Source organism: Mobula birostris, chromosome X (assembly GCF_030028105.1).
Source record: "Mobula birostris isolate sMobBir1 chromosome X, sMobBir1.hap1, whole genome shotgun sequence".
Lineage (NCBI taxonomy): Eukaryota > Metazoa > Chordata > Chondrichthyes > Myliobatiformes > Myliobatidae > Mobula > Mobula birostris.
Window position 1 is genome coordinate 70,896,753 of NC_092402.1, and position 21,551 is coordinate 70,918,303.

The 21,551-nt window shown below is 43.4% G+C and overlaps 2 protein-coding genes across 4 annotated transcripts in view; one reads left to right on the forward strand and one right to left on the reverse strand.

Annotated features, from left to right (window-relative positions):
* Nucleotides 1-116, reverse strand: part of prim1 (DNA primase subunit 1) — a 33,749-nt gene extending 33,633 nt beyond the window's left edge. The window contains exon 1 of the mRNA XM_072249239.1: nucleotides 30-116. The gene's annotated coding sequence lies outside the window, so the exon portion shown is untranslated. The remainder of the gene's footprint in view (nucleotides 1-29) is intronic.
* Nucleotides 96-20,517, forward strand: ssbp1 (single-stranded DNA binding protein 1). 3 transcript variants are annotated; one of them, XM_072249241.1, is made up of 7 exons: nucleotides 96-166; nucleotides 1,397-1,442; nucleotides 4,467-4,527; nucleotides 8,900-9,040; nucleotides 10,222-10,309; nucleotides 13,139-13,227; nucleotides 20,313-20,517. In XM_072249241.1, exons 2-7 carry the CDS (start codon nucleotides 1,419-1,421, stop codon nucleotides 20,351-20,353), a joined length of 444 nt encoding a protein of 147 aa, XP_072105342.1. In that variant the 5' UTR covers nucleotides 96-166; nucleotides 1,397-1,418; the 3' UTR covers nucleotides 20,354-20,517. The 3 variants fall into 3 exon arrangements, with proteins under 3 accessions (XP_072105342.1, XP_072105341.1, XP_072105343.1); XM_072249240.1 differs by lacking the exon at nucleotides 96-166 and adding an exon at nucleotides 173-257; XM_072249242.1 differs by lacking the exon at nucleotides 96-166 and adding an exon at nucleotides 204-295.
* Nucleotides 20,518-21,551: the final 1,034 nt, after the last annotated feature.

The window sequence follows — 21,551 nt, forward strand, 5'->3', positions numbered from 1 at the left end:
CGCGCAGTAACGTCAAAGCTATATCCCACCATCCCTCCGACTCTAACCGCAGAAAACAAACGTTAATTCCGGTTCCGGTTTTTCGGAACACGAGCGGCGGAACGAATTTACCGGATCTGTGTCTGAACCACGGGGAGCGACTGAGGGGCTGGGTCTGCTAATAAACGTAAATTCCGGTTCCGGTGTTTTTGCAACACGAGTGGCGGGACCGGGGAAGGGGTTGAAGCTCTGTGTCTGATCCACGGGAGATACTCCGGGTATGTGCGTGATCCACGGGGAGAGGCTGGCGGTCCAGGTCTGTGTCTGATCCACAGGGAGTGACTGACGGTCCGGGTCTGTGTCTGATCCACGGGGAGAGACTGAGGGTTTGTGTCTGTGTCTGCCAAATAAGCGTGGATCTGGCGAGCTCCCGATATCGCAAGTACTTTGGGAGACTTGTTCATTCTATTGAGGCTCCACTGGAGTTCATTTCATTTTTCAGACATCCTCTAATTTTGTGGTGAATCGTTTAGCAACAGATGTTCCTATGCCATTTCCTTGCCTGGTGGTCACCATTTCATTTCCAAGAGCCCCAGCTTCTCTAAACAGTAGTAATAATTTAATCCCAATGCTGATCTGTTGCTCTTTTGAGAAATGTCAGGTTTTGGTGTTATGGCCAACCCCCGAGAGGGATGCTGTGTTAAGAATCATTCAGGCTGAGAGGTATACTTGAAGTGTTGGGGATCAAGCCGTAAATGAGATGAAACCAATAATCCGATCAGCTCTTGTCTTGTAGTTTGGCAGAGCTGAGTCAAACAGCTCCATGGCCTTCTTCAATTTCCCACATCCAGAATACTTCACTGGAATTTCCCTTCATCTGTGGACTGCAAGTTTGCGACTTGCACTGTTACCGATGGTCTGAATCTGCAGTGACAGACAATTTGTATTGGACTTGCAAAGATAATGTGCTAATAGTTGAAGGTATTGTAGCTACCTGGGATGGAGTGTAAATGAATGTTAGTGAATTGTCTCTGTCCATACAACACACATCAAAGTTGCTGGTGAATGCAGCAGGCCAGGCAGCATCTCTAGGAAGAGGTACAGTCGACGTTTTGGGCCGAGACCCTTTGTCTCTGTCCATAATCCTCTGAGGTACTCAGATTTGAATACTAAATTGTTTGAATCCCACACTGTTCTGTTGTATATCTTACTGTACATACTATTTATTACAAATTATTATAATTTGCACATTTAGGTGGAGATGTAACGTAAGGATTTTTACTCCTTATGTATGTGAAGGATATAAGAAATAAAGTCAATTCAATTCAATTCAATTCACTGCTGTGCAATAATTGATGTCACAAAGTACTCTCCATATGCTACGTTTTTTAAAAATGCCCTCCTTAACTCTTTGCAGAAAACAACCAGAGCACCAAAAGATGTTGCATGGCTGTATATTCAAGGTAAGTTTCCTATTTAAAAATTTTAAATATTTTTTATCTCTGTCGATCTAAATTGGTGCTGCTTGTAACTCTTTCAGACTACACTGATCATCAGCTTGTTTGTATCCAGACTTTCTCACCCAGTTCCTTTGTTACCATGACAAGGCCTCTTTGAGTTTGGTGGTTTGTTTTTGGAGCTGTTAGACAGTGGGAAGGTTTGTGCTGGTCAAACTGTGTGATGGGGAGTGAGAGAGGTTCTGTACAGTATTTTTTCATTCATTTTTCACGGACTGGGCATCACTGGCGAGACCAATATTCATTGTCTATCCTTAACTATTCCTGAGATGTGGGTGATCCAATTTCTAAAACTACTAGGCTTGCAGGACTAGAGTTACCAGGCTTTTCCTTGCTGCCTTTCTTGAAAAGGTGTGTGTGGGTGGGTGTGTGTGTGTGTGTGTGTGTAGTGGGGGGGGGGGGGGAGAACGACATATTGGCTGCTTCCCGGTCAGAGACAGCATAAAAGCAAAAGAGAAGGCATACAGTATGGTGAAGGAAAGTAGAAAGCCTTTAAAAATCAACTAAGGATAATTAAATTATGCTATAACATGCTATGATTAAATTAAGCTAGCTAATAATATAAAAGAAGATTCCAGAATTTTTTAAGATACATGAAGGATATGAGAGAGATGAGAGTGGACTTTAGACTGTTTGAAAATTATGTTGGAGAAGTAGTAATGGGGAACAGGCAAATCGTAGAGAAGTTAATTACGTACTTTGCATCAGTCTTCACCGTGGAAAACACTGATAACATAACAGAAGTTCAAGAGAGTCAGGGAAAGGGTGAGTGTAGTGGCCTGTACTAAGGAGAAGGTGCTGGGGAAGTGAAAGGCCTGAAGGTGGATAAATCACCTGGGCAAGATGGACTAGATCCTGAAAGAGGTAGCTTAAGAGATTATGGGGACATTAGTAGAGATCTTTCAAGGATCATTAGATTCTGGAGGACTGGAGAATCACAAATGTCACTTCACTTTTTAAGAAAGGAGGGAGACAAAGGACAGGAGATTATAGGACAGTTGACCTGACTTCGGTGGTTGGTTGGTAAGCCATAGAGGCCGTTATTAAGGATGAAGTTTCAGGGTACTTGGAAATATTTGATAAAATAGGACGAAGTTAGCATGGTTTCAATAGGGGGGGGGGTCTTGCCTGACTAATCTCTCATAATGCTGTGAGAAGATAATAAGTAAGTTAGATGAAGAAGGGTTGCTGGATGTTACTTGGATTTTCAGAAGGTGCCAGAAACGAGGCTGCTAAACAAGAGTCTGTGGTGTCAGAGGCAATGTTTTGGTTCTGGCAGCCAGAAGACTGGCTGATTGGCAGAAGGCAGAGAGCGGGGAGCGGGGAGAAAGAGGCCTTTCTCAGGAATGCTGCGAGTGACTGGTGGTGTTCCTGCAGCAGTTGTCAGTCACTTTGTACGTTAATGGTCTGGGTGAATGAACTGATGACATTGTGGCTGAGTTCACAGAAAATACAAAGATAGGTGGAGGGAAGGAAGTGATACAGCTGCAGGGAATCTGCAGAAAGTCTTGGACAGATTGGGAGAGTGGGCAAAAAAGAGGCAGATGTAGGGGAGTGTGGGGTTATGCACTTTGTTAGGAAGAATAAAGGTGCAGACTACTTTCTAAATGGTGCAAAGGGACTTTGGTGTCCTTCAGGATTCCCTCAATATTAACTTGCAGGTTGAGTCAGTAGCAAAGCAGGCAAATGCAATGTAAGCATTTACTTTGAGAGGACTACAACAGAAGCTCAAGGGTGTACTGCTGAGGCTTTATAAGGTCAGATTGCATTTGGAATACTGTGAGCATTTTTTGGCCCTGAACCTAAGGAAAGGTGCTGGTCCTGGAGAGGGTCCAGAGGAGGTTCAAAGAATGATGCTGGAATGAAAAGTTTAACATGTGTGGAGCGTTTGATGTCTCTGATAAAGTGGGAGGGGGGATCTCATTGAAACCTATCGGATATTGAAAGGTCTTGATAGAATGGATGTGGAGAGAATGTTTCCTATAGTGGGGAAGTCTAGGACCTGAGGGCACAGCCTCAGAATGGAAGGATGTCCCTTTAGAACAGAAATGAGGAGGAATTACTTTAGCCCAGGGGTTCCCAAACTTTTTTATGCTATAGACCCCTACCACTAACCGTTTGGCCCATGGACTACAGGTTGGGAAGCCCTGTTTCAGCCAGGGGATGATGAATCTGTGGAATTCATTGCCACAGAGAGCGGTGAAAGGCAGAGATTGATAGTTCTTGATTGGTTACAGGGAGAAGGTTGGAGAATGTTGTTGGGAAAAAAAACCAGCCATGATTGAATGTTGGAACAGACTCAATGGGCCAAATGGCCCAATTCTGCTCCTATATCTTCTGGTCTTATGGAATAAATAGACCTGACTGGTCTGACATCTATGATAGAAGGGATCTCAAGAAGAACCAGAGATGGATCACCTATCCAACTGCTTTTCCTGAACATGGTTGTTAAAGCTTCAGCCTTTTCTGTAGCACTGGCCTGCTGGCTCTGGTATCGTTGAGGATGGGGATGTTCCTAAAGCCTTCTGTTTAATTCTTCCTCACCTATCTGGTTAGTTGGTTGTGAGGTCACCATCGAAGGCCACTATTCAACATCCAAGCTACTTCAAGCAGTACTTGACAGCTTCAGCTACTTCTAGTTCATGGTGCATTATGCCTGGCACTGCTCCCAGGATGCCCAGACTCCTCAGACTCCGGGCTTGAGTAATGATCGATTGAACCTTGGGGTTTGAGATTGTGATGTTGTACACTTTTGCTGCTGGTGGTCCATAGTGCCTCTAGCATGCCCAACGGAGCAGCCAGTCTGTTCTGAGTCCATCCATTTGAGTATAATTAAAGTGCCACACAAAGCAATGTTATGGTTGGATAAACTTTGGCTGATTGATGGTCTGGGTTTCATTCTATCTGACTCTTGTCTATTTGTCTGAGGTCAGACTGATGATGATTTTGATTGCATGCACTTTCTTGCAGGTTGTTCGACAGCTGGTGAGACATCAGGCGACTGACTCCTCCACCTTTGTACTGGAAAGATGTGAGTGCGAGGTTTTTGTCAATCTGAAATTTCATAGAGTCATACAGCAATACAGAATAGAAACAGGCTCTTTGCCCCAACTTATCCATGCCAAATAAGGTACCCATCTAAACCAGTCCCATTTGTCCGTGTTTGAGCATATCCCATCGTGAAAAGATCCTCTGAACTCTGGGTAGGACCCATTGAAAGACAGCAGATGTCTCGCCACTGTTTAAAAAAATGTTGGCAAAAGGAGATTAACTATAGACCAGTTAGTTTAATGTTTGTGGTCAGGAAAATGATTGAAGCTATCGTTAAGGAAGAACTAGCGAGACATGTGGATAGAAGGAGTTCCATCAGGCAGACACAGCATGGATTCAGGAAGGACAGATCCTGATGACAGACTTACTGGAATTTTTTGAAGATACAATGAGAGCAGTGGATAAAGGAGAACAGATGGATGCTGTATACTTGGATTTCCAGAAGGTGTTTGATAAGGTGCCACATAAAAGAGTTAAACATCAGATAAGGATGCATGGAATTGGGGGTAATGTAGCATGGATAGAGGATTGGTTAATCGATAGAGAGCAGAGTGTTGGAATACATGGGTGGCTGCTTCTCTGGTTGGCAGTCAGTGAGGAGTGGAGTGCCATAGGGATCGGTGCTGGGAAGAGGGGACCAAGTGTAGCATTTCTAAGTTTGCAAAACTGAGTGGAAAAACAAATTGTACAGAGGATGTGGGGAGTCTGCTGAGGGATATAGATGGGTTAAGTGAGTAAGCAAGGGTCCTGCAGACTGAGTACAATGTTGGTAAATGCGAGGTCATCCACTTTGGAAGGAAAACTAGACGACCAGATTATTATTTAAATGGCAAAAGATTGCAGCGTGTTGTTGTGCAGAGGGACTTGGGAGCGCTTGTGCATGAATCACAAAAGGTTGGTTTGCAGATGCAACAGGTTATCAAGACAGCAAATGAAATGTTGGCCTTCATTGCTAGAGGGATTGAAGTTAAGACCAGGGAGGCGATGCTGCAACTATACAGGGTACTGGTGAGGCTGCACCTGGAGTACTGTGTGCAGTTCTGGTCTCCATACTTGAGGAAGGATATACTGGCTTTAGAGGTGGTGCAGAGGAGATTTACTAGTTGATTCCAGAGTTGATGTGGTTAGCCTATGAGGAGAGATTGAGTCGCCTGGGACTGTACTCACTGGAATTCAGAAGGATGAGAGGAGATCTTATAGAAACATACAAAATTACAAAGGGATAAATAAGATAGAGGCAGCTAAGTTGTTTCTACAAGTATAAGTGGGGCTAGAACTAGGGGACGTGGCCTCAAGATTTTGGAGAATAGATTTAGGATAGAGGTGAGAAGAAACTACCTTTGCCAGCGAGTAATGAATCTGAAATTTTCTGCCCAGGGAAGCGGTAGAAGCTACCTCATTAAATATACAGTATTTAAGACCAGGTTGGATAGATTTTTGCATAGCATGGAAATTAAGGGTTATGAGGGAAAGGCGGATAGGTGGAGATGAGTCCACGGCCAGATCAGCCGTGACCTTATTGAGTGGCAGAATAGGCTTAATGGGCCGGATGGCCTACTCCTGCTCCTATTTCTTATATTCTTATGTAGTTATCTATGTACCTGTTTTAGTGTCTTTCACCACTTCCTCTGGCAGCTTGTTTCATATACACACTGTGTGAAGAAGTTGCCCCTCTGGGCCCTTTTAAAATCTTTTGCTTCTAACCTTAAACCTGTGCTCTCTGGTTTTTGTTCCTCTTTACCTGGGAAAAAGATTATGTGCATTCATTCAATCTATAGCCTTCATGATTTTATACTCTTCCACAAAGTCACCCCTCAGCCCCCAGGATCCAGTGAATAAAGCCTTAGCCTACCCAATCTCTTTCAATAACTCAGGGCCTTGAGTCCTGGCGACATTCTTGTAAATCTTCTTTGCATTCTTTCCAGCTTAATGACAGCTTTTCTAAAATAGGGTAACCAAAATGGTACACAATACTTCCAGTGCAGTCTTACCAATGTCTTGTTTAATTGCAACATAACATCACAGCTCCAATACTCGGTGTCCTGACTGATGAAGCCTTGTTCACCATCCTGTCTACCTGAGACTTCACTTAAGGGAACCATGTGCATCAAGGTCCCTCTGTTCTACGCAACCGTTTACTGTAAAAGTCCTAGCTTGATTTCACTTTCTAAAGAATTGTGGATGATACTAAAATAGGTGGTGTCATAGACAGTGAAGAAAGTTATCAAAAATTGCTGGGGATCTTGATCACTTTGGTAAGTCGACTGCGGTTTGGCAAATAACCTTCAACTCAGATAGGTGCAAGGTGTGGCATTCCAGGAAGTCAAACCAGGATGGGACTTTCATGATGAATAGTCGGATATTAAGGGGTGTTGTAGAACAGGGAGACCTAGAAATACAGGTAAAGTGATGCTGCGGGTAGAAAGGGTGGTGAAGAAAGTGTTTGGCATGCTGGCCTTCATCACTCTTGGTAATGGTTGTTGAAGTCCTCTGCCCAGAGGACATTCTGCACCTTTGTTACTCCCGGTGATTCCTCCAAGTGGAGTTCTGCATGGAGTGGCACTGATTCACCAGCTGAGGGGGCTTGATGGGGCGAGGTGGCAGGGAGCAGTAGATGGTAAACAGCAGATGGTTTCCTTGCCCAAATTTAACTTGATGCCATGAGATTTCTGTAGATGTTCCTTTGATCTCTCAATTAATAGGGATTCCATTATTTTTCCTAAAACCAGTATTAAGCTAACAGGTTTATAATGCCTTGGATGTATTTTGACCTCCTTACCTGCTTGGACTCATTCCCCGTTACTTGATCCGATAGCAAATCCTCCTTCATTGCAGAGTTGTAGAATTATTCAGCACTGAAACAGACTCTTCCACCCAATCCACCAATGCCAACCCGTCCCGAGCTAGTCCCATTTGACCTATATCTCTAAGCCTTTTCTATCCATTTAACTGTCCAATGAACTGCCTTTCAAATGTTGTAATTGTACTCGTCTCTTCCACTTCTGGTAGCTCGTTCCTGTAATTGTTTATGTCATACACTGTACTGCTGTAAACACCAAATTTCATGACATATGTCAGTAATAATATAACTGATTCCTGTTCTGTTCCTTAAGATTGTCATAGCCGGGGTGGGGTAGTGGGGATAGGTGCCCACTACTATTAAATGCTCTCAATAGCGTCTGCCTCAAATAGCCTTTGACAACCAAGTCCATCACCTGGCCTTCACATGTGGCTTAGCTACAAAACCTGGCAGAACCATTTCCACTGACAGGTGAAGGGGCAAACGTGGGTTACGGGCGCCTTAAAACCAGTTGCCTTCAGGTAGATGGGGCTCGTCAGCCATGTTTATCAGCTCATCTAGGAGAAGGAAAACTCTGAGCTCAAACCTCACTACTTATGGCTATACCCACTCATGGGGAAGGCTTCGGGAGTAAACCCCGAGAGAAAAATCCAGAGCTGGAGTCTTGAAGGCAGTCCTAAGTTGAGTTCAATGCAGAGTGACAACTCCTGTGACGCTGTTGGTGTCAAACTGTATCGGTCTCTGCTGTTCCTTGGATTCATTAGCTGCGTGGGGAGGGGGAAATCTGCTTCATAGGCAACAGCTTTCTCTCCATATCGTATTGCCCTGGCTTGTGTATCACATGGACATTTAGGATGCAATATTCATGGTCAACCAACGGAGGGCTTCAATGGATTCTGATTCTGACCTAAATTTTAGCATATAGAGTTTGAAGGCAGTCTTTGGTGCATTGTAGAAGCTTCATTCCCTTATTCCCATCGCTCAGTCCTTGGTAGTTGAAATCTCCATGGTTACTATTTTGTGCTTTTTACTCATTTCCTCCTACGTTGGTATATTTCTTCCCCAATTTAGCTTGTACTATTAGATCTGCAGGGAACAATGTCAGTTAGTTTGTTTGTGCTTTCATTTTTTATTTCTAGCCATATGGATGGATTCTGTTCTTGTCTTCACTAATAGCTGTGTGGTATTTTTCTCCTGTCCTCATCTCATCCCTAACAAGTACTGCTATTCTTTCTCTCCTATTCCCAGCTCTATCTTCTCAATCCTGAGTGTTATGTAGCCACGTCTTAACATGGACACAGTGCTTTGCTATGTAAATAGTTTCATTCATTTTTAATGTTGAAATACATATAATATCCTTTGTTACTTTATTTTACCCAGTGTCTGTCCTTCTGTTTTGATTATATTTAAGCTGTTTATGTTTTATTAGCAGCTCCCTCCCTGTTCCTTGCAATGCTGAGCTTTGTGTGCCTTGGTGGTTGTTTCCTTGTTGCAGATGGGAATTGCTTTGCAGACTACTTGAATTTCGGTCATTCTGTCTGTCTCTCTCCAGCCTTGAATCGGGTTCAGTTGCTCGGCCGTGTTGGGCAGGATCCTGTTATGCGACAGGTTGATGGAAAGAATCCTGTAACAATCTTCTCATTGGCCACCAATGAAATGTGGCGATCTGGAGACAGTGATACACTTGCATCAGGTAATAACCAAAGGCCTGCCTGAGGTTTTCTCCTGGATACGGCTTGGGAATATCACTCATTACTCCAAGTCTAATGTCCACCTATAGGTGACAGTTTGTCATTGTTAAAAATTTGGGAATGTAAGCACAGTGCATACTATACATACTGCTTTAAAATTATCACTCTTATTTTCTTCAGTTCCTGGTGAAATGGAATTTTGGCTTAAAACAATTCTTTTCTGTTTGCAAGTTCTAATGACCTCAGCCTTACCCTATTCTGTCTGTTTTCTAATGAATGTCCTCCAGCTCCACACTCTCTAAGTCTCACTTTATAAGTCCTGTACCCTTCCTCTTGTTTTAGAACGCAGAACATAGAACAGTGCAATACAGTACAGGAACAGGGCCTTCAGCCCATGATTTTGTGCCAAACTAATTAAACTAGAAATAGAAACACAATAAAACTGATCCCTTCTCCCACGCAAGTCCATGTCCCTCCATGTTCTGTATATTCATGTCACTATTGTGGCTGATCTTTTACCTGTCCACCACTTTCCAGCACTATCCACGTGTCCCTTGATTTTATTAATGCCCAGAAATTTATTGACCTTAATTTTGAAAGAACTTAATCTAACTTCTCCACAGCCCCTGCAGGGTAGAGAATTCTAGAGCTTCTCCATTGCCTGAGGGAAGAAATTTCTCCTGATCTCCTGCCTCATGCTACTAGATTCCTCTTGATGGAGTATTTTCAGTGTGCAATTGAGGTAAAACCTGGAGTTAACCTCAAGTTATCAAAGAGGAGGTGGCATGTTAAAACAGCAGCCACCAAGACCTGAAGATTGCATTTATAATTTACAAAATCCCTTACATGAGCTCTTTCCATCAGACTTGTTGATTCCCTGTTCCATACATCTTTATTGCTATCATTTCCTCCTGAAACATGTACAAAGTCAAGTCCCCTCAATAGTCTCCTCATTCTCCTCTTAATTACATTTGATCCATTGGTTGTGAGATGCCGGGATCTTGCACCATGTCAGAATTTTGCTTTCTAGAGCAGCCCCAGATCATTTCGGTGGGTCTAACTGGATAACCCTTTCACAACTGAATCATGATTGTTGGAAATGTAATCTAAGGCCCTTATCATGAACAGTCAATCATCTTGGCACTAACAATGGTTTGGTAAAGTTGTTGCTAAATTATTGCAGGAGACGTCAGCCAGAAGACAACTTGGCACCGAATTTCCATCTTCAGGCCTGGTTTGAGAGATTTGGCTTATCAGTATGTGAAGAAAGGGTAGGTGCAGTTGCATGAGATTTTGCATCCAGTATAATTTGTATTGTTTCTCTCTTGAGCCAGACTCTCTCACTTATTCTGTTGGACAAAACATAGACACTTAAGAATCTCCTTTCAGGGTGAAGAAATGGTACAGAGTCACCTTCAGCTTCGCAAAACTAATATGGATTATGGAACTTGGGGACTTTGCAAAGACGCACTCAACCAATTCTGCAGCTCCTCCTTTTCCTGACTGACTCCACATCCTCCACACCTAGTAGCGACCCTCCCCTGCCACAATATTCCAGGAGTTAGTAATGCTGCCTCACAGCCACAATCCTGAGCTGTGGTGCTGTCTGTGGAGTTTACACGTTCTCCCTGTGACCATGTGGGTTCATCTTGGGTGTCCCACTTCCTGTCCAGGTCCCAAAGATGTGTTGGTACATTAATTGGCTGCTGTAGATTGTCTCTGGTGCATAGACAATGGCAAAAGGAATCAAAGAGGTGAAATTCTCCTTCAGAGCTTAAGTGAACCTGGCTGACTGAATGGCCTTTTTGTTGCCTTAAGATAAGATTCCAGGAGGGTGCATTGTTTCTCTGGTGCCAGGATTTACCAAATGTATTGTGTGCAGTTCTGGTCACATGTTATAGGAAGGATGAGATTAAGTTAGAAGACATTCACAAAGATGTTGCCAGGACTGGGAGGTCTTGAGTTACAAGGAGAGATTGGATAGGGGAGCTGAGAGTGACTTTGTAGGAGTTTATAAAGTCATAAGCCGAATAGTCAGTTTTTTTTTTAATCCCAGTTTGAGGGAGTCTAAAACTTGAGGGCATAGATTTAAGGTGAGAGGAGAAAGATTTAAAGGGTTCTGAGGGGTAGGTTTCTCACTCGAGAGTGGTGGGCATATGGAATGCTGCCAGAGGAAGTGGGTAAATTACAACATTTAGGCAGTGGATGTTGTCCATTTGGACTTTAGTAAAGTATTCAGAAAGGTGCAACTTGGTAGGTAGGCTGGTCTGGAAGGTAAGGTATCCTAAAATATCGGGTCAGCTTGTGAGTGGATTCAAAATTGGCTCTGAGGTAGGAAGCAGAGGGTGGTGGTTGAAGGTTACTTCTCAGAATGGAGGCTGGTGATTAGTGGTATCACAGGGGTCAACGTTGGGATCTTCATCAAAGTTGCTGGTGAACACAGCAGGCCAGGCAGCATCTCCAGGAAGAGGTACAGTTGATGTCTCGGCCCAAAACGTCGACTGTACCTCTTCCTAGAGATGCTGCCTGGCCTGCTGTGTTCACCAGCAACTTTGATGTGTGTTGCTTGAATTTCCAGCATCTGCAGAATTCCTTGTGTTTGGGATCTTCATTATTTGTTACTTATATAAATGATTTGGATAGAAGTGCACAAAGCTGGGTCAGTGAGTTGCAGGTGACATAAAATTAGGAGGTGTTGTTCGTGAGGAAAGTTATCATAGTTACAGGGGTTCTTGATCAATGAGAAAAGTAGGCCAAGGAGCGGTAAAAGGATTTTAATGTAGGTAAGTATGAAAAAGCATTGGACTTGGGCTGTAAATGGTAGGGCACTGGGGAGTGTAATAGAACAGAGGGACCTGGAAGTACAAGTGCATAATTTGTTGAAAATGCCGTCACAGGTAGAGAGGATGGAGAAAAAGGTTTAGCAAATTGGCCTTCATCAGTGAGGGCATTGAACAGTTGTATAAATCATTGGTGAGGCTGCACTTGGACTACTGTGTACAGTGTGATCATCCTGTTGTAGGAAAGATGTGGTTAAACTGGAAAGAGTGCAGGAAAAATCTAGAAAAATGTTGCCAGGACTAAAGAGCCTGAGCCATAGGGTCAGCCAGGCCAGGGCTTTATTCTTTGGAATAAAGGAAAAGGAGGGTTGACATTATAGAATTATTTAAAATTATGAGAGGCATTGATGAGTGGATGGTAACAGTCTTTTCTCTAGAGTGGGTATGTCCAAAAATAGGGAGCATAGGATTAGGATGAGAGGAGAAAGATTTAAAAGGGACTGGAGGGGAACTGTTTCACTCAGAGGGTGACGTGTATATGGAACGAGCTACCAGAGGAAGTGGTTGAGGCAGGTACAATAGTATCATTTAAGAAACACTTGGATAGGTAAACGGAGGGTCAGGGCTCAGAGGGATATGGGCTGAGCACAGGAAACTGGGACTGGCAGGGTGGGCACTGTGGTTGGCATGGGCTAGTTGGACCGAAAGACCTGTAGCTGTGCTATAGTTCAATGCTATCTATATTGCACCATGGCGTATCCCTGCTGCCCTTCAATAACCTGTCACGTTGAAGGCAGTGGTGAATTTTATCATCCTTTGCTTTCCACGGCAGTCTGGGCTACATCGCATCAGACCCTGATGATTTCTTCACCTCCAAGCCCATTAACAATCCTAGCAGAGCTGCTATTGCTTGATGGAGCTGGGTTTGCTGCTGACCTCGGTCTGTCTGTCTCCCTGTCAGTGCCTCCCAGATCCCACAAGTCCTTGGGCTGATGGCTGTAAGTTGCTCCTTGTGTGTAGATTTGAATCTGGGAGAGGTGAGGAGAATATGGGGAGCATGAAGTAGAATTGCAATATTATAAATGGATGCCTCTTGGTCCGTGCAGGAGGGGCCAAAGGGGTAATTTCTATTCTGTGACTTGATGGATGAAAAGCCAGTACCCTGAAATATTAACTGTGTGTTTCTCTCTCCACAGACCCATGAAGTATCTTCAGTATTTTCTGGTTTTATTTCATATTTCCCCTATCTGCAGTAATTTGCAATTTAGGAATATCATATTACTTTTATTTAGATTTATTTTTCTCTCTTTTACTGGACAGAGCAAGGATTTACGTGGAAGGGAAGCTAGACTACGGTGAATATACTGACAAAAACAACGTTCGACGACAGGCAACAACAGTTGTGGCAGGTGGGTCCCTCCTGCTTTACTGTGTATTTGGGCCTAATGTGGGGTCACTCTTTCTTAACAAGCACAGATACAATGGGCCGAATGACTTGCAATGTTTTATCGGATAATTCTGATTACCTCACCTTTGAACAGTTAGAATGGAGAATTGAAGGAGAGAACATAGAAGGGAACATCAATAAAGTTTTTTATAAACATATAAATAGTAACAAGGTGGTTGAAGAAAGTGCTTCTAATTAGGGACTATGAAAGAAAATGTTTTGGGGGTAGCCAGAGTAAACCATAACTTGGGTTACAAAGGAGGTCTGCCTTTTTCTGTTAATGTCATCTTTTACATATTTATTTGGTTCCCTTTAAAATGATTACAGAACCTACTTTCACAACCTTGCTGCCAGTGAAGTTAGTCATGGCAAATTAGATCTACATTCACCTAATAGGTTGTTAAATCTCCCTACTGTCTCTCCTGATGCTTTCAAAATAAGTTACCTGTGCTAAATTTCATCTTTATTCCTCCTAAAGCAGAGTTTCATATCAATTGTAATCTTTGGAAATAACAAACAAGCCCAGCTGGCCTCATGACTGAAACATTGCATCCCAGGCAACTTTCTGGTGCATCCGCTTTGCACTCTCTCCAGTCCAGTCACCTCCTTCCTATCGTGTGGGAATAGAATGACACACAGTGCTCCAGCTGTGCTCGAACCATTATCTTACAGAGTTGTACCTCAACTCTTGCACCTTGTCCACTATGCCGCAGCTAACTGAGGCAGTGTCCTGTACGCCTTCTTTGCCAGTACTTGTGATGTGACTTTCCAAGATCCTTTGACTTGCACAAAGCTTTGTCAAGAAGTTCATCACTACTCCTTCCCAGCATTTATTTGGCCCATATTCCTCGGAAACCTTTTCTATCCGCGTTTCTATCCAACTGCCTTTTAAAAGTTGTCATTGTACCTACCTCAACCACTTCTGGCAACTTGTTCCATGTGCACATCACCCTCGGCGTGAAGAAGTTGCCCCCAGGTCCCTTTTAAATCTTTCCCCTCCAATCCTATGTCCTCTAGCTCTAGGTTCCATTTCCTTGGCTGCGGCTTCACCCTGGCAACATTCCTGTAAATCTTCTTTGCACTCTTTCCAATTTAATGACATCCTTCTTGTAACAGAGTAACATAAACCTGTACACAATATTCCAGGTGCAATTATATCTTGTATAATTGTATAATGTCCCAACTCCATATACTCAATGCCCTGACTGGTGCCTTCTTCACCACCCTGACTACCTGCAACATGCTTTCAGCGAATTACGCACTTAGATTCCTCGAGTCATAGAGCACTACAGCACAGAAACAGGCCCTTTGGCTCATCTAGTCCATGCCAACCTATTTTTCTGCTTCGTCTCATCTACTCACACGTGGACTATAACCCCCCATACCTCTCTCATCCATACACCTATCCAAACTTCTCTTAAGTGTTACTTTTGAACCCGTATATGATACTTCCACTGGCAGCCCTTTTCACACTCGCACCAACCTATGACTGAAGAATTCCCTCTCAGGTTCCCCTTAAATATTTCACCTTTCATCCTAAACATGACCTTTAGTTCTAGTTTCGCCCAGCCTCAGGTATTTACTCTCTCTATACCCCTCATAATTTAGTATACCTCTAATATCTCCTCTCTTTCTCCTATGCTTCAAGGAATAAAATCCGAACCTATTCAACCTTTCCCTATAACTCAGGGCCTCAGGTCCTGGCAATGTCCCTGTAAATTTTCTCTGCACTCTTTCAATCTCATTGATAGCTTTCCTGTAGGTAGGTGACCAGAAGTGCACACAATATTCCCCTTCATAGATGCTGCTTGACTTAGACCATTAGGAGCAGAATTAAGCCATTTGGCCCATTGAGTCTGCTCCACCATTTCGTCATGGCCGATCCTTTTTTCCTCTCAGCCCCAATCTCCTGACTTCTCCCTGTATCCCTTCATGTCCTGACCAATCAAGAATCTATCAACCCCTACCTTAAATATACATAAAGACTTGGCCTCCACAGCTGCCCGTGTCAAAGAATTCCACAGATTCACTACTCTCTGGCTACAGAAATTCCTCCTCATCTCTGCTCTAAAAGGGCACGCTTCTATTCTGAGGCTGTGCCCTCTGGTCTTAGATTCTCCCACCATAGGAAACATCCTCTCCTTTCACCATTCGATAAGTTTCAATGAAGTCAGCCCGCATTCTTCTGAATTCCAGTGAGTACAGGCCCAGAGCCATCAAATGTTCTTCATATGACAAGATAGTCAGTCCTGGAATCATTTTCGTGAACCTCCTTTGAATCCTCTCCAGTTTCAGCACATCCTTTAAGGGGCCCAAACCTGCTCACAATATTCCAAGTGAGGCCTCACTAGTGCTCTATAAAGTTTCAACATTACTTCCTTGCTTTTATATTCTAGTCCTCTTGAAATGAATGCTAACATTGCATTTGCCTTCCTCACCACAGACTCGACCTGCAAATTAACCTTTAGGGAATCCTACACATGGACTCTTAAGTCCCTTTGCACCTCAGATTTTTGAACCTTTTCTCCATTTAGAAAGTAGTCCACGCTTTTAATTCTACCAAAGTGCATGACCATACACTTCCTGACACTGTATTCCATCTGCCATTTCTTTGCTCATTCTCCTAATCTGTCTGGCTCCTTCTGTAGCCTCTCTGCTTCTTCAACACTCCCTGGCCCTCCCCCATTTTTCAGATCATCCAGTAACTTGGCCACAAAAACATTGATTCTGTCATCCAAATCATTGACATATAACACGGACCTTTGTGGAACTACCTGTTTCTCCACTTATCTTCATATCGTCTGCAAACTTTGCAACAAAGCCATCAATTCCATCATCCAAATCATTAACGTATAATGTAAAAAGAATTGGTCCCAACACAGACCCCTGTGGAACACCACTAGTCACCGGCAGCTAACTAGAAAAGGCTCCTTTTATTCCCACTCTTTGCCTGTTGTCAATCGGACACTGCTCTGTCTTTCTATTAACTTGTTTATCGGCCTCATGTGCGGCAGCTTGTCAAATGCCTTCCGAAAATCCAAGTGCACAACATCAACTGATTTTCCTTTGTCTATTCCACTTGTTATTTCTTCAAAGAATTCCAACAGATTTGTTGGGCAAGATTTTCCCTGTAGGAAACCATGCTGTCTAAGGCCTATTTTATCATGCACCTCCAAGTATCCCAAAACCACGTCCTTAACAATGGACTGCAACATCTTTCCCAACCACTGAAGTCAGGCTAACTGGCCTATAGTTTCCTTTCTTCCGCCTCCCTCCCTTCTTGAAGAGTGGAGTGACATCTGCAATTTTCCAGTCCTCCGGAACCATGCCAGAATCTGTGGATTCTTGAAATATTATTAATATATTAATACCTCCACAATCCCTTCAGCTACCTCGTTCAGAACCCTGGGGTATAGTCCATCTGGTCCAGGTGACTTATCTACCTTCAGACCTTTTAGTTTCCCAAGCACCTTCTCCCTAGTAATGGCAACTGCACTTTCTTCTGTCCCCTGACAATCTTGAACTTCCGACATATTGCTAATGTTTCCCACAGTGAAGAATGATGCAAAATACTTATTCATTTTGTCCACTATTTCCTTGTCCCCCATTACTACCTCTCCAGCATCGTTTCTCAGGGGTCCGATATCAACTCTCACCTCTTTGTGTACAGTATCTGAAGAAGCTCTTGATATCCTCTTTAATATTATTTGCTTGCTTACCTTCATCATCTATCTTTTCCCTCTATGACTTTTTTTAGTTGCCTTCTGCTGGTTTTTAAAGCTTCCCAGTCCTCTAACTTCCCCCTAACTTTTGTTCTGTTATATGCCCTCTCTTTTGCTTTTATGTTGGCTTTGACTTTTCTTGTCAGCCACTGTTACATCATCCTGCTTTTAGAATTCTCCTTCTTCTTTGGGATCTATCTATCCTGTGCCTTCCAAATTGCTCCCAGAAAATCCCGTCATTGCTGCTCTTCCATCATCCCTGCTAGTGTTCCCTTCCAATCAACTTTGACCAACTCCTCTCTCATGCCTCTGTCATTCCCTTTACTACACTGTAATACTGATATGTCTGACTTATTCTCTCTCTCTCTCTCATTCTCATTAATGGCAGGGTGAGTTCTATCATATTATGATCACTGATTCCTAAGGGTCCTTTACCTTAAGCTCTCTAATCAATTCTGGTTCGTTGCACAACACCCAATTTGGAATAGCTGAGCCCCTACTGGGCTCAACCACAAGCTGCTCTAAAAAGCCGTCTTGTAGGTACTCTACAAATTACTCCTTTTGGGATCCTGCACCAACCTGATTATCCCAATCTACCTCCATATTGAAATCCCCCGTGACTATCTTAATATTGCCCTTTTGATGTGCATTTTCTATCTCCTGTTGTAATTTGTAGCCCACGTCTTTGCTACTGTTCAGAGGTCTATATATAACTCCCATCAGGGTCCTTCTACCCTTGTATTTCTTAGCTCTGTCCACGATGATTTTATCACTACTGTAGTCCACTTCACACACAAAATACTGGTGGAATGCAGCAGGCCAGACAGCATCCATAGGAAGAAGCACAGTTGATGATCTCGGCCCAAAACGTCGACTGTGCTTCTTCCTAGAGATGCTGCCTGGCCTGCTGCGTTCACCAGCATTTCGTGTGCGTTACTTGAATTTCCAGCATCTGCAGATTTCCTCATGTTTGTGTAGTCCTCTTCAGCTCTTTTCCCTGCGGAGGCACAGCGCCAGACTCGGTGCCGGAGACTCGGTCACTGCGGCTTCCCCCCTCAATGGTATTCAAAATGGTGTACTTGTTATTGAGGGGAATGACCACAGGGGTACTCTATACTGGCTGCCCATTTCCCTTTCTTCTGACAGTCACCCAGTTACATGCCTCCTGCAACCTAGAGGTGACCACCTCCCTGTAATCCCAATCTATCACTTCCTCAGTCTCCCATATGAGCCGAAGGTCATTGAGCTGTAGGTCCAGTTCCTTAACACATTCTCTGAGGGGCTGCAGCTCAGTGCAGATGTGGTTATCCGGGAGGCTGGATTCCCAGAATTCCCACATCTCACACAAAGAACACAACACAGCCCCAGGAGCCATTTTCAATGCACTAACTGTCCCCTAACAGACAAGGAATGAAGAATGAAAAAAGAAGAAAACTTACCAGATACTTGCCTCACCCAAGCCTGATGAGCAAAGGCAAAACCTCCCTACTCTAACACTAGCCCACTTGCACAACGACCCCTCTGCTTGTCCCTGCCTTATTTTTATTTACCCTTGCTAATGAATACCGTTCACTGATTGGGCGCAATTCAAACTCTGAAAACTGCCGCAAAGTGCTGCTTTTTTAATCTTCAGTCGTGGACTTGTGAATTTGCCCCTTCTTCTCGCACTTCAGTTCACTGATTGGGCACTGTTCAAACTCCAAAAACTGCTGTGAAGCACTGCTTTTTAATCTTCAGTGGTGGACCCTGGGTGAAGTTGTCTCTTCTCGTGCTTCTGTTTACTGACTGGGCACAGTTTAAACTCTGAAAAGTGCCTTGAAGCACTGCTTTTTAATCTTCAATGGCAGACCTATGTGAAGTCGCCTCTTCTTGAACTCCCATTTACTGAGCGCAAATTAAACTCCGAAAACTGCTGCAAAGTGCTGCTTTTTTCCTCTTCGATTGAGGACCTGTGTAAAGTTGGCTCTTCTTGCGCTCCCGTATTGCTCAAGATTTCTAGCATCTGCAGTAACTCCTGTGTTTCTACCTCACCTTTATCTGGATTGAAACCCACTTGCCAAAACTTAGCCCACATATGTAGCTGATCAAGATCCCTCCTGTAATTTTTTATAACTTTTACACCATGTACAACTCCACCTATTTGAAGTATCATCCACAAACTTACTAACCTTGCCTTGTATATTCACATCCAAATCAGTGATGTGATATATATACACACACACACACATAATATATACACATACACACACACACGAGGGTGATTGATAAGTTTGTGGCCTAAGGTAGAAGGAGTCAATTTTTGAAAACCTAGCACATTTATTTTTCAACATAGTCCTCTCCTACATTTACACACTTAGTCCAGCGGTCGTGGAGCATACGGATCCCTTCTTTGTAGAAGTTGGCGTCTTGGACCTTCAAACTTTCTGCATAATCACTCAGAGTTGAACTGCATGTGCATGTAACGAGAGCTGTATAACTCATCTCCTTCTACCTTAGGCCACAAACTTATCAATCGCCCCTGCTGTGGACCACTTTCTGGAGGTTCAAGACACTGATTTCTACGGAGGGATCTGTATGCTCCACGACCGCTGGACTAAGTGTGTAGATGTAGGAGGGGACTATGTTGAAAAATAAATGTGCTAGGTTTTCTAAAATTGACTCCTCCTACCTTAAGCCACGAACTTATCAATCAACCCTCGTATATATAGATATAGCCAAGGTGCCTAAGACATTTGCACAGTACTGTAGTGATTTTATGTATTGCACTGTACTGCTGCTGCAAGAAAAACAAATTTCCTGACGTGTGAGTGATGATAAACCTGATTCTGATATGGGTCTCTATTGTGGACTGAGAGTGGGAAGGGGACAGGGAGAGGGGAATCATGGTTGGGAAAAGGGGGAGGGAGAGGGGAGGGAGTGGGAAGCACCAGAAAGACATTCTGTAATGATCAATAAACTAATTGTTTGAAATTAAATTACCTTGTCTGGTGTCTCAGGGTTGGGTGTCTGCACCTGTGCCATCCCCTACCCTGGCACTCCCTGTCCCATACCCCTTCCACGGCGCTCCACCTTGCCATTCCCAACACCCTGTGCTCCTGCCAGATTTACAAACTCACTCTCCGCTCCACGTTGTTAAATTTACAGTACTGTGCAAAAGTCTTAGGAGCCCTAGGCATATATATGTGCCTAAGACTTTTGCACAGGACTTTAAGTAGTCAAGAATGGATAATTGAAGGTGGCAAGTGTAGAGATCCGCAAACAAACAATAAATATTGTGTAACTTTTCATCAATTTAATCTGTTCATCATTTTTTTTCCTTTTACAGATAACTTAATATTTCTAAGTGACTCTGTCAAAGAGGTCTAGCTACAAGCAGCTCTCTGGGGTGGCTGCTGAACAGGAGCTGTTTTTCATTATTTTCTGTTTCTGTTTGTCCGCTCGGCTGTGCTGCCGTTACTTTCACCACATCATGAAGATCTTGAGAATTTAATTGTCGTTCAGTGCACAAGATTAAAAATAAATCAATGGTTGATCATATTAGCTCTGGCCTTTGTGAAACAACAGCTGTGGATCACTTTCCCAAATGAAAAGAAAGATTTCTGGTGTTAAACATGGATCAGTGTAAAGTGCTCTGGATTTGGGCATTGCTCAATATCCAGTCCTCCTGTGGTTCAGTTAACAAATTACCACCCAATGATTGAGCATTCACTCTGAGCTCAGGAACAGGTGCATATAGTTCGAGCTGATGTGTGCCTTCAGAAATGGTGGGAAACTGATCCATCTACACAACTACGCTCCAGAAACGGGGTCACTTGGACCTTTCCTGTCACCCTGCAGTGCACAGATGTTTGGGCGTTGCTATGACTGTGAATGAGCCACACAAGAGACTGGAGCTGCAGGTGTAAGAGGTCTTTATTCAGCAGGACGAGCATTCTGGAGAATTAGTCTCTTGGAGAAACTTTCTGAACTCAATGTCAGGTTTTTATACTCTTAAGAACAGAGATAACAGATGTTGATTGAATGCAAATCCAACATTATAAAAGCATACCTTACTATTTTGAGTGCAGACAAATGGTCCCATTGAATCACAGATGTTTGAGGGCTAGACTGATGATTACCAGAGCCCCACTGTCTTTTGCCTGGCTGACGTTTATGAGAGTGTCTCACGGTGCTAGTTCACAAACCATTGAGCTGCCTCCAGCTTGTGAGCCAGTTGTGAGGTCTCCTCGAGCATCGCAGCTTCTTCATGCAGTTGTGCTTTTAATTTCGCTCTGAACTCATAACTGAAATATGAGTTCACGTTTTGAAATAGTTCATGAATACTGGCTCTCATTTACCTTAATAAATGGTATCCCCATAATTCCTGAAGAATGTCCCATGTCAAAGATCCCTACCAGAATCAGAATCAGGTTTACTATCATCAGCACCATACACTCTTTTGGCCTCCTGGACAGAAAACTTTCCCAGCGAGGTGAAAATCTAAGGTTATAATGAAATAAGGCACGAAAAGGCCCACAGCTGAGGAAGCCCTGCCCAAGCCATGTAGCTGCTGCAGAAGCATCAC